Source organism: Ovis aries, chromosome 18, assembly GCF_016772045.2.
Source record: "Ovis aries strain OAR_USU_Benz2616 breed Rambouillet chromosome 18, ARS-UI_Ramb_v3.0, whole genome shotgun sequence".
Lineage (NCBI taxonomy): Eukaryota > Metazoa > Chordata > Mammalia > Artiodactyla > Bovidae > Ovis > Ovis aries.
This window is the reverse complement of record NC_056071.1, coordinates 65,829,349-65,842,676: the sequence shown is the minus strand read 5'-3', so window position 1 is coordinate 65,842,676 and position 13,328 is coordinate 65,829,349. Positions and strand designations below refer to the sequence as shown.

At 41.1% G+C, this 13,328-nt stretch overlaps 1 protein-coding gene across 10 annotated transcripts in view; it reads right to left on the bottom strand.

Moving 5' to 3' along the window:
* The window catches only part of MARK3 (microtubule affinity regulating kinase 3), a 110,981-nt gene that overhangs the window by 30,002 nt on the left and 67,651 nt on the right, over positions 1-13,328 (bottom strand). For all 10 annotated transcript variants that reach the window (XM_012099079.5, XM_004018007.6, XM_012099084.5 and 7 more), the window contains 3 exons: positions 8,421-8,469; positions 5,983-6,048; positions 2,327-2,397 (listed from right to left, as the gene is read on the bottom strand). In XM_012099079.5, coding sequence (XP_011954469.1) covers positions 2,327-2,397; positions 5,983-6,048; positions 8,421-8,469 — 186 coding nt within the window. The remainder of the gene's footprint in view (positions 1-2,326; positions 2,398-5,982; positions 6,049-8,420; positions 8,470-13,328) is intronic.

Below are 13,328 nucleotides of genomic sequence, written 5' to 3'. Positions count from 1 at the left end.
TGCCGGAAATTTTTAAGATGAAAAGCTGTGTGACTTCCCTGGTACAGTGGGTGGGAATCTGTCTGCCAATACAGAAGACACAAGTCCCATCACATGTCCGGGAAAAGCCCACATGCTGTGGAGCAACTGAGCACCTGCGCCACAACTACTGAGCCGGCGAGCCTGCAGCCCGTGCTCTGCAGTAACAGAAGCCCGAGCACCACGAGGAAGAGGAGCCCCGCCCACCACGACTAGGGAAAGAGGGCCCAAGCAAAGCAATGAAGACCCAGCACGGTCAGAAAATAAAAATTAGAAAGTGATAAATGTCCAAGTCTCCTTGACAAGCCCGATCCTAGCTGGGAGATGGGTGGAGAAGCAAGAAGAGAGGGGCCAGAGATCCAAGCGCCACACTGCTTCCCTGCAGAAGGTCCAGGCTCACAGCTGATATGAGGGCTGGCGGGAGCCCTTTCCTCAGAGTCAACAAATCACACTCACATAAATATTTGCAAGTCACACTCATCTGAGTAGAAAGGAATTCCAGTTTATAAGGCAAAAAAAATCTTGATTTTCAGGTGGCCAATTTATAAAAATTAAGAGTACAGATATGGAAAGGGCCAAACAGACTTGTTTTGTAACAAAGAGAAATTTGAGCTTCCTTCCATAGACCACAGAATAAGTGATATCAAAACTGGAAAGGACTTCAGAATTAATCAAGTAGAACTTCCTCTTTTTATACTTAGGAAAACTGAGGATCAGAAAAGTTAAATGATGGTCAAAGTCTGATATGTAACAGGTTTTAATTCAAAGTATCATTAGGATGTCTTAAGATTTTAAAAGTAAATTTAAGCAACAGCAAAAGTTAAGACACTTATTTGTAAGTCCTTAACTGTAAACACTAGACTACGCAGATCAAAACCTTGAAAATCAGTTAAACCTGCCTTTATAAATATTGTGAAACCCTTAAAGACTCCTACCTGTACTTCCACCTTAACAACTTCACATGTGAATAGGACAAAAATTTTAAGTTTCTAAAAGAAACGAGGCTCTATTGCAATTTACATACAGAACTTCAAACTGTGGGAGGATAGTTAGTTTAAAAGTAATAAAGTACCTGCTCCTTCCTTTTATCTGAATCTGAGGTGGGCAAATTATGGCCTGTAGGCTGAATATGGCCCACCACTCGTTTCTGCCAAGGAAGTATAGTTGGGAACACAATCATATGAGTGTATTCATCCAGATATTGTCTAAGCTGCTTCTACGCTACAACAGCAGAATTAAATAGTTGCAAAAGACTGAATGGCCTACAAAGCCTAAAATTTACGATCTGGTACTTTACAGAAAGAGTTTGCTGATGCCTACTCTAAGTAAGACCACACCATAACGATTAAGAATTTCAGTTTGGAATCACAGGTCCTGGCTCTGAATCAATGGAAGGTCTGCTATTTGCCAGGCATCAAATTTTGGGCAAATTATGTAATCTTCCTGTGCCTCAGTTTCCTTATCTTTAACAAATGAGCACAATGATCTTTTGGACTTCCCTCGTGGCTCAGAGGTTAAAGCATCTGCCTGCAATGCGGGAGACCCGGATTCAATCCCTGGGTCGGAAAGATCCGCTGGAGAAGGAAATGGCAGCCCACTCCAGTATTCTTGCCAGGAGAATCCCATGGACTTCTAGAGAAGCCTGGTGGGCCACAGTCCCTGGGGTTGCAAAAAGAGTCGGACACGACTGAGCGACTTCACTTACTTACGATGATCTTTACTCACAAGGCTGCTGCAAGATTTACGTTGATGAAGGTGAAGGATTTAATCCAATATTAGTGGGTAAGGATCAATCAGTAGTTACCTTTATTAGAGACGTATCACATTTATGCTCAAAACCTACGTATTAAAATGAGTCTCTTTAAGGCAATGGGCAGAGACAAAGCAAGAAAGTAAGTAATTAATTCACAGGTTAAGTTCTGTTTGGTTTTGGCTTATGTAAGACAAAACCTATAATGAATTTTGAGATTGTAACACTTTTGCTAAAAATTGGAAACAGTTTCAATGCAATCACAAGTACTCAAAGACTTATTTTTTAAGGCTCAACTGTCAAAAAACTAAGGTTAAGAGTGGGACTTTAATTCCAATTACAAAGCTATAAATAGAACTCTTAGCTGTCTCTAGCAGAGTGCTTTACGCATGAAAGCATTTAATAAATTAATAAATTTTGTTGCATTGAACTGAATGGCCAACCCCTGCTCCATCCAATGGGCCTTATGACATTTATAGAGGCAAACACTTGTTTGCTCCACGGTTTAAGCCAGATAATGTTATTCAATCAATAAACTAAACGTGCAACAAGCCATACCTGTCTAAATTTAGCTCTTGCTTCTTTTTCCTTCATTCTTCCATGTGCAACCAAATAGTCAAACACTTCACCTATAATTGAGAAAAATAAAAGTAAGCAGAAGTCCTATTTCTGAGCATTAACTTTCCCATAAATTAAAGAAACTTCACTTTTAGCAATGCTGTAATTTTAGTTTTTAAAATACAGTTATGAAGATAAACAGAAATATGTGGAATCTGAACTAACCCAGCCTTAACTATCGGAGAAGTTTACTGATAAAATCTTTTAAGTTATAGAAAAGCCTTAACATTAAATTCTCATATAGTTCAACTGTGACACTTTTACCTTAAAGATTCTGTTTCCAGTATGCTTTAGTAAAAACTTGGTAATGAAAATTGAAAGTTAAAATGGAAATGTTATTTGTGTTCAAAGAAGGTGTTTTCACTATAGGATTGACAAAAAGTGTTTCCTAAATTCATTCATGCAACAAATAATTACTTAGAGTATACTAACTGATGAGAACTGTTCTCGGCTCTGGGGAAATACAGAAGTGAACAGACCAAAGTCCTTTTCCTCATGGAGTTTACATTGCAGGAGGGGGTAGATAGAGAATAAGCAAATAAGTAAATATACAGTGCATCAGATGATAAAACGTACTGTGGAGAAGAGTCGGGAAAGAACCAGGGTGTGCGTGCGTGTGCACTCGTGAGCACTGTGAGCCCACTGTGAGGAGTGCACGCTGTACTCAGCTCAAGTATTTCGATACTTAAAAAGCTTAGTTTCAGAACTTAAGTATTTCGGAGGAAAACGTTATTCTGAACTGTACATTAGTATCTCTGACTTTTGAACTTTCAGCCCTAACTCTGAATAAATTTTAAAATAATAAATGGGCATAAATATTTTCAAGTTATTACTGATTGCATAATGATCTTTTGAAAGGAATTACATATTGTTAATTTATACTACGCAATACATTTAACTATGGTGAATTATAAAATTAAATGTCAGTATCTTCTCCAAGAATGCCATTCTATCTACAGAATAAAAAACATGTCAAAAAAAGTGAAAAGACAAAGATGTGTGCATACCACATGGAACAGTTTTGACTTTTAAAAAAATTTATGGATTAAACCCAGTAGTTGTACAGTCACACAGATAATGTCAATGTAATTTTAAAATATTTTAGGATTCCAATGCAATATAAACCTGTTAAGAGATTTTGGAGCCATAAAGTCATACTCACAATCACTGTTATAAATCAGGCATACAACCCAGACTCACCCGCCACTCCCATTAAAAATGCACTAGCATCCAGGGTAAGCAACTAAATTAAAAATCTCTGCATGATATTATTTACTAGTAGAAAAAACAGCAAACAGTGGTTCTCCCCACCCATGTCAAGACAGTTCAGAAAACCCTTGGTTTAGGTCCTGTCATTCACTATAACCAGTGATGAAACCATGGGCACCAGACCAACTTTTCAGATGTTCATCTGTAAAAACTAGGCAGTTGCCCTGGATGACTTTCTGAGATTCTTTCCAATTCTAAAATTCTATGATTCTATAAAACTGAAAAATATGAGGCTAGGGAGGAGTAGGTAGCCAATTTAATGAAACTTTAGTTGTTCAGACTGGCAAACGTATCAACAATAAACAGCTGCCTTGGAGACAGAAGGTGCTTTGTTGAGCTGATTAAAACAAATGGCCCAAGCCAATAAACCACCACTGATCAGTGCTGTTATCATGTTAAGCAACGCACTGAGCCCTCGAAGGAGGACTGTGTGGCCATGCCCACTGAGTAGTTCAGAAACATGCAACTTCTAAGGTCACACTGCCAATGAGGGGCACTGGCTAGATGGACTCCATGTTTCTTTTCCAGAGCCCATCCTTTCGGGATGGACACTTCTCCAATACAGAGCAACTGCTATGACCCTGTGACCTAAAATAGATGAAACAAAAAGCCATGACTGACTGACCAATCGGGAGAGGCTGTGTGGTACTAGAAGGCTGGGGCTCCAGGCCTGGCAACATGACCACAGGGATACTTCCTAGCCTCCATCTCCTCACTCCCTGCCTGGCCACATCACGGGCCCATTGTGGAAGTTGAAGGAGATCCAGTAAGAGGAAGAAGCACTTGTACACTGTGGAGGCCCCACAAAGGAGAGGGTTACGAACGGTAAGAGGAGTAGAGAGCACGGAACTCCTACAATTCATGAACTGAATTCAGCTCTTCCTACTACTCCTCAACTGTGGAAATCCCAACTAAAATCTCAAACTACACATTTAAAATACGAAGCACACAACTAATAATGAACTGCTTCTGCTGCTGCTGTTAAGCCACTTCAGTCGTGTCCGACTCTGTGCGACCCTATGGACAGCAGCCCACGAGGCTCCTCTGTCCACGGGATTCTCTAGGCAAGAATACTGGCACGGGTTGCCATTTCCTTCTCCAAATAATGAATTAGGAGTATGCAAAAGTGGTGTCAGGGGTGTGCCTGCTCTGCTCACAACAGATTTACAATCTTTTATTTAGTGGTCAACTCATCACAATGAGGCTGTGATTCAACTTTCTGTCTCCAGGTGTTACATTCTGGATCACAGGGCTTGAAATCGATACTGTGGAGTTAAACAGAACATGTCTCTAGTAGTTTAAAATTTCATTAATTCAACTCAATTCTTATTTGCTCAGAGTCTGCTATGTGCCAGGCACTGTACTAGAGGCAGGGAAAACACAAAGACCAACAGCAAAGCTTCTGCCTTTCACAATGAAAGGTCACGCTTGGTCCAAAGCCTACAGCACAGCCCAGCTGTAACCGTGAAATAAGAATCTCTGTGAAAAAGAACAGCTATACATTCATTTCATAAAAATGTCTACATTTATATATCCTTACAGGCAAGGAATTACTAGTCTTTAATCTTTAAGGAAATCTAATCATATACACTGTGACCACCATTTCTGGCCTTGGGAAACAATGGGCATCACTGATGCAAAAATCTGATAAACAAATCCATCCAACATGTAGTACACATTAATTTCAAACAGGCTAATGCATTGATGCTTTTGAAAATTCAAGTACTGGAATAAAAAAAAGTGCTATAAACAATGGACTATTACTCTGCTTTAACAGGGAAGGAAGTTCTGACACACGCTACAACATGGATAAACCTTAAGGACACTGTGACATAGGAAGTCACAGAAAAGACAAATACTGTACGAGTCCACTCAGATGAGCTCCCTAGAGTAGTCAAATCCATACAGACAGCAGAATGGTGGTTGCCAGGGGCTACAAGGAGGGAGGATGGGGAAGTATTTAATAGGGACAGAGTTTCATTCTGGGAAAATGAAAAAGTTCTGGAGATGGACGATGGTATTGGTTAAAAATGTGAACGTACTTAATGCCACAGAACTGTACACCTGAAATGGTTAAAATGGTAAACTTTATGTTATACCATAAAAAAAAATCCAAGTATTTGCATATTATCAATTAACGATGGTAACAATGAAATGCTTAACAGCAACCCACTGAACTGCTAGGAATCAGCTTTTCTGATTCTCATCCTAGTGTATTATGATTCTGAAGGTTACATGAAACTCTATCAATTATCTATATGGGCAGTGAGGCTGCATATTCTTCTAAAAGAGAGAGATGAAAGGAAAACGATTTACAAATGCCTTACCTCCACTTGCGTACTCCATGATTAGGTAGAGTGTTTTGTCAGTTTCAATGACTTCGAATAACTTCACTAGGAGAGGAGAGAAGATACAGGAGAAAAAGAAACAAATGTCTGTATGTTTATACATATAAACTAACCACAAAAAGTTAACTTTTTCCCTGTCAATACCTGGCCCTCTAAAAAAAATGATTTTAAGAAACTTTATATTACAACAGCAGAAAAGATTTTATAAAAACATGGAATTCCATAAAAATAAACATAAATTCTGGGTTCTCAAACACTGTAACTTCAGGACGCACTCAGCAGTTATCTTCATGCCCCTGCAGGATGCCTGTATCTATCCTACCCCTGTATGTTCCAGTCCATTCACCTGTCATTGTGGGTTTAAGGATACATAGAATTCCACTTGAGACTTTTGTTGCTTAAGAAATTTATCACAATTCTCAGAGAAAAAGATTCCTTTCTTTTTTAATGATGTATATTTTATTTTTGTTTGTCCAAGCCATGCAGCATGCAGAATCTTAGCTCCTTCACCAGGGATCTGACCAGGGATCCAACCTGGGCCCTGTCAGTGAGTGTGCAGGGTCCTAACCACTGGACCACCAGGGAATTCCTAAGATTCCTTTGTTTCTATTCTAAAGCCAGAGATTGAAAAATAGAACAGGTTATACTGAAAAGAACTTTTTAATTATTTTCAATGGGTCAGTGTGACTGCTATAGCAGTCTCTTATTACAGATAAAACTAATATTTCCATTACTGCTAATTCATAAAACCATAACAAATCCATCAGAAATATGTAATTTTTAAATAAAACGGAAGTTGATTTCTAAAACTATCAAATCACTATGTCCTGTATCTATTTTGTTAATACATATGTTACAATTAAATTCAGCAAAAAGGAGAGCAGTGAGGGAGAATGCTAGTCTCTTCTATTGTGGGTTATTTTCTGATGCTTTAATACAGAATATTAAATCAAATCAGTAGCTTGCACAGTATTTGATGTGTTTGTCAAACTGGTGAGTTAAAACTATCATATCATTTCTAAGATGGCATATGTTCAGGTTGTTAAGAAAAATTATTTAAATAAATTTCAGGCATATGCTGGTAAACCGTCAACATATTAGTAAATTCTGTAATTCCAATGCAGGGGGAATTCCCTGGCAGTGCAGTGGTCAGGACTCTGAGCTTTCACTGCAGGGGGCCTGGGTTTGATCCCTGGTTGGGAAACTCAGACCTGCCAAGCCAAAAATGAATTAAAAAATAAAATTCCAATGCAAATACTGGCTCTTCTAGGAAAACTATTTTAATCCAATGGGAATTTATATTTTCAAAGATATGTCATTTAGTAGTAAGCAGAGAACTTCAATCAGGGTACAACTTAAGAAGAAACTAAAACAAACTGGCTGGCTCTTGGCAGTGCGTTGGCGGCGGGGAGTTGGAGTTTGCAGTCCAGCGCTGGCTGGCTGCCCTCACACAGCTGCAGTGCAATATGGAGGCCTCTTTGCACTGCCATATCCTGCCACAACCCTCTCTATTCTCCCTAGCCCTGTCACAACCCAGATATGGATCGTTCACGTCTTAACTAACATCACCAATAAGGGGATAATGGCTTGGTAGCATTTCAAATATTTTTAGATGGTAGGACCTATTACTATGTAAGAAAGCAGTTGTTTTATTTTAAAAGATCTGCATTATGCATGGAATCAACACTATTCACTGAGGTGTATACACAGGGTCAGCTTTCATGTTGTTCCTACACCTATGATGAGGGCAGGACCATGACCCACCCTCATCTTTAGACACACCTCACTGCATAAAGCAAGAGGACATAGAAAGCAGGTCTGTACAGTGTGTAACAATTCACACCAAAAACCTGTATTAGGAAGTACCCTGTATGTTTTTCTTGGCTGTGCTGAGCAGCATGTAGGATCTTAGTTCTCTCACCTGGGATCGAACCTGCACCCCTGCACTGGAAGCATGGAGTCCTAACCACTGGACTGACAGGAAATTCCCTTTATTTTTAAAAATATGTTTCAATGCACCATTATTTTCTTAGGGATACAGCTAGAGCAAAAAACACCCTTGAAAACTTTAGCTTACTGTAATTCCCTCTATCTAAAATTTAGGTACAATTATGACATTTTGATATATTAAAATTTAGAAAATTACAATCTGATTACAGACGTTTCTACTAAATTAAAGCTTTACATTTAAATGTTTAATACTGAATCTTTTAACCTATCCTTAGCAATTTCAAAAAGTTAACAGAAATGATCAACTATACACACACACACACACACACACACATATATTCTAAAAGTGTACCTGGAATGGGAGAAGGGAAGAAATCTCCTGTCACTTCTGGAATATATGTTTAACTTTATGAAAAACTTTCAAGAATGCATTTAGACCCAAAAGTATTTAAGAAAGCAGAAAGTACCTATGTTTGGATGATTTAAAATCTTCATTATTCTTACTTCTCTGAAGAGCTGAAAAACAAACACACACACAATCCCCCCAACACACATTATTAAACATTATATTCCACAGTAGCAATATAAATTAAATTTTTCTGTTAGATAACCGATTCACTGATAATGTTTAGTAGTCCACATCTAAGACATGGAAATTCAGAGTAATTATGATGTAGTTTTGTTGTCTAATACTAAATGAGTCCATTTTAATGCTCCAATACTAATGCGTCAGTTTTATCGTATGAAAAAGCAGAGTTCCCAGAGGAGGATGATATTTTGCTATTGTGAATTATACTTTGAATTATATTTTGCTATCTTGAACACAGAAATCAGATTTAAGCAGGAACAGTTTGTTATTAGACTTAGTCCGATTCAGTATCTATTGAGGAACTGTAATTCTGCAAATCAAAACTTGTACAGGCCCAATGAACTGTATCATGAGTGTATTAGATTGATAATTCCAAGCAATTCTATAAGGCTTTAAATAAAAACACTTCAAGCTGCCTAGCCATCACACAGAATAAGGCAGAATATTAAACTGTTGCTGTATAAACATGCTGTGAATTCAGAGGCGGGTCACAGCATCATGATCTGGGCTAATATGAGATCTCATAAAATAACAGAATTTTAAAGGCCATCTTAGACAACCCTCCTGCAAACCAGTGGAAACCAGAAAAAGAGAGGAAAGATATTCCAAGGTTCTCCTATCTTTCTATGGGGAATGTGGTTAGAACTAGTCTCCTAGCACCCGGGGTATCACAGCATGGAGGAGGCAAGGCTAGAAAGAGGTCTGAGAAACAAGGAGCAGCTGCCTATGGGACAAGAAGCTGGGACTCTCCCTGCACTTGTCTTTGTCCACCGGGTCTAATCTAGAAATGCATCAGCAACCTATAGGCATGGAAGCACAGCATCTGACCTACAAACAGCTCAGAGCTTAAAAAATGGAATCAAGATCAACAGCCTTTCTGTCTACGATACTGGGCTTCCCAGGTGGTGCAGTGGTAAAGAATCTGCCTGCCAAATAGGAGACACAAGAGACGCAGGTTCGATCCCTGGGTTGGGAAGATTCCCCTGGAGAAGGAAATGACAACCCACTGCAGCATTCTTCCCTGGGAAATGCCATGGACACAGGAGCCTGGCAGGCTATAAGTCCATAGGGTTGCCAAGAATCGGACACGCCTGAAGCAACTAAACAGGACCACCTAGAATCCTGGATCATCCACTAAGGGCGTGGGCTCCTTCTTCGTCTCCCTCTGTTAAGCAAACACAGGAGCCCTGCTTTCCCAATTCATTACAGCTGGACTTGTATCTATGACTTGAGCCTCCCAGTTATTTCTACGACTGTTAAATTAGGAGAGCGACAGGCTGGCTATCACACTAACTCAGCTCAGGACGCTGTGTTTAGAATGAAGCCCTGACCACGGCCATGGCAGGCTGCCTACACTCTCAGCCTCACCTCCAGGCACTCTGACTTCTCCCAGAACATACTAACTCCTTTCCTTACAATTTTTTCTCCTTTTCATCCTTCAAGTCTCAGGCAGATTCTCTGAAAACCTTATCTAAGTAGGTTTCCTTTGTTTTACATCACAGCACTTCTTTCCCAGAATGTCTTTCACGTTGTGATAATACATTGTGTTTATCAGTTCATTTTTGCCGCCTCATCTACAGGGAGCGCGTCTGCCTCCTGTCACCAGCAGAACCTCGAAACCCAGCCTGGCACGCAACAGGAACTCATTTGTTTGATAAATGCCTGCAAGAAAGTACTGACTACCAAGAAGTGTGGTTTGAGCCAGTCTCCTTCGCATTCTAATGACCACACTGCTTTCAGATCCTGAGTAGCAGAATGCCTATGACAGGGTTGTCACAGTTCTGCTGGCAAAAGAGGCCCCATAAAAACAACTCATATCCTACTAGCAGCACAGCTCTCCAACACCAGAACCAGAGAGCAGGAGAAAGACGGGGGCCTGCAGGGACCCAAGGGACAGAGAGCTCGCCTCTGCCTGCGGAGATGGGCCCCATGGAGGTAACTGGATTTATGCGGTTCAGAATGGGCTGGGGATCTGAGCAAGACAGTGGGGTGCAACCAGTGAAGACTATTTCAAGAAGACCAGGTGCTCCATCTGGCAGAGCGCGGGTTTCCAGGTGTGGACTTTACACCACCAGCATCAGAACATTAGGGTATCTGTGCAAACTATAGGTTCCTGGGTTCTACCTATCACTAGATCTGAAATGAGCTTTGAGAATTTTACATTTCAACCTGCACCCCTGGTGTGGTGCTTTTAAAACAGGTCCACAAATACTTTGACAATCCTCCTCTCAAAAGGTAAAACTTAATATTCCTCCCTTTCAGTGTGGACTGCACTTAGTGGCTCACTTTTCATGAGGAGAGGAAAGCAGGGCGGTAGGGAGGGGGCTTCAGAGACTAAGCTGTAAAGGCACGGGCCGCCCTCCCTGCCCTCACAGATCACTGATGGGCATGTCCTAAGGACATTAAGTACCTCAATGGACGGGCCCAGATGGCAAGGAAACGAGGACTCATACCTGTGGCTGGTGAGGAACTGCAGGCCCTAGACAAAAGCCAGGTGATAGGGCCTTCTAGAAGCAGATGCACCAGCCCCAATCAAACCTGTGGGCACCTGCAACTGCGGCTCTTCCCCAAATATCTTGACAGCATCTGAGCCAGAACCATCCAACTAAGTTACTCGCAAACAGATGACTCAAAGAAACTGAGATAACACAGGTTCTAAGTTGCTAAGTTTTAGAGTAATTTTTAGAGAGCAGTAGTAGGTAATACACTAGAGGAAACACACTGAAGTTTGAAAACCAAATCTGTATGCAGGTCAAGAAGCGACAATCAGAACAGGGCATGGAACAACAGACTGGTTCCAAATTGGGAAAGGAGTACGTCAAGGCTGTATATTGTCACCCTGCTTGTTTAATTTACATGCAGAGTACATCATGAGAAACGCTGGGCTGGATGAAACACAAGCTGGAGTCAAGATTGTCGGGAAAAATATCAATAACCTCAGATATGCATATGATACCACCCTTACGGCAGAAAGTGAAGAGGAACCAAAGAGCCTCTTGATGAAGGTGAGAGAAAAGAGTGAAAAAGTTGGCTTAAACTCAACATTCAGAAAACTAAGATCATGGCATCTGGTCCCATCACTTCATGGCAAACAGATGGGGAAACAAAGCCAACAGTGACAGACTTTATCTTTTTGGGGGGGATCCAAAAATCAGTGCAGATGGTAACTGCAGCCATGAAAATAAAAGATGCTTGCTCCTTGGAAGAAAAGCTATGACCAACCTAGACAGCATATGAAAAAGCAGAGACATTAGTTTAGCAACAAAGGTCCGTCTAATCAAAGCTATGGTTTTTCCTGTAGCCATGCTATAAAGAAAGCTGAGGGCCAAAGAATTGATGCTTTTGAACTGTGGTGTCAGAGAAGACTCTTGAGTGTCCCTTGGACTGCAAGGAGATCCAATTACAGAGTCCTAAAGGAAATCAGTTCTGAGTGTTCACTGGAAGGACTGATGCTGAAACTGAAGCTCTAGTACTTAAGACACCTGATGTGAAGAACTGACTCTCTGGAAAAGACCTTGATGCTGGGAAAGATTGAACACAGGATGAGAAGGGGACGAAAGAGGATGAGATGATTGGATGGCATCACCGACTCAATGGACATGAGTTTGAGCAAGCTCTGGGTGCTGGTGATGGACAGGGAAGCCTGGGGGGCTGCCGTCCATGGGGTCGCAAAGAGTCAGACAGGACTGAGGGACTGAACTGAGTTACACACAGCAGAGGCCACACCAAGGGATGTGTTGTGAAAACACACAGGATAGGTGAGTGGGACCAGACAGAGGGATGAACAGTACAAGTTTCTTTCTGTAGGCAGATAGAGTAGCCAAAGGTCTCCCAGTTGGACAGCGTCAGGGTATCACCAAATAACTTTATGTATTTACCTCTGTCAGAATTACACTGGAAAAGGCAATGGCACCCCACTCCAGTACTCTTGCCTGGAAAATACTATGGATGGAGGAGCCTGGAAGATTGCAGCCCATGGGGTCGCTGAGGGTCGGACACGACTGAGCGACTTCACTTTCATGCACTGGAGAAGGAAATGGCAACCCACTCCAGTGTTCTTGCCTAGAGAATCCCAGGGACGGGGGAGCCTTTGGGCTGCCCTCTATGGGGTCGCACAGAGTCGGACACGACTGAAGTGACTTAGCAGCAGCAGCAGCAGCAGCAGCAGCAGCAGCAGCAGAATTACATATTAGGCAGAAACTAGAATCAACTCTATACCAACTCAATTGAAGCGGGTGGGGAGAGGAGGCGTGAAGCTAGTAGCTGTCGGGTGTCGCCCGTGTCTGAAGTTCAGCGCTAGATGCTCCATGGCTATGATCTGACTGAATTTTCACAACTCTTGTCAGGCGACTACGATCATCTCCAGTGCACAGGAAAGGAGTACTGAGAAAGTTAAGAAACCAGTCCAAGTTTTCCAGCTAACACATGCCAGAGTTCAGAGTCTGAGTTGTCTGACTCCAAAATCCTAACTCATCTCATGATTCCAAACAGCCACCTTTGAAATGTACAAGTAAAACAATGGATACATTACAAGTTGGCAATACAGAAAACTCCAGAGCAACAGGTGGGTACTGGCACAGAACTTTTTTTAAAGTTGACAATTTGCGTATGTGATTAACATGCCAGAGATCTCATTGCCATCAACTGTGAACCTGATGGTGGAAGATAAATTTGGGTAGAAATAATTTGCTGAAAACATGCACTTTAAGGAAAGGCCTCACTAGAATAGTACAATATTTTTTTTAAGTTTTGCTACTATAAAAGGACATTTAAATAAGCAGCTCCC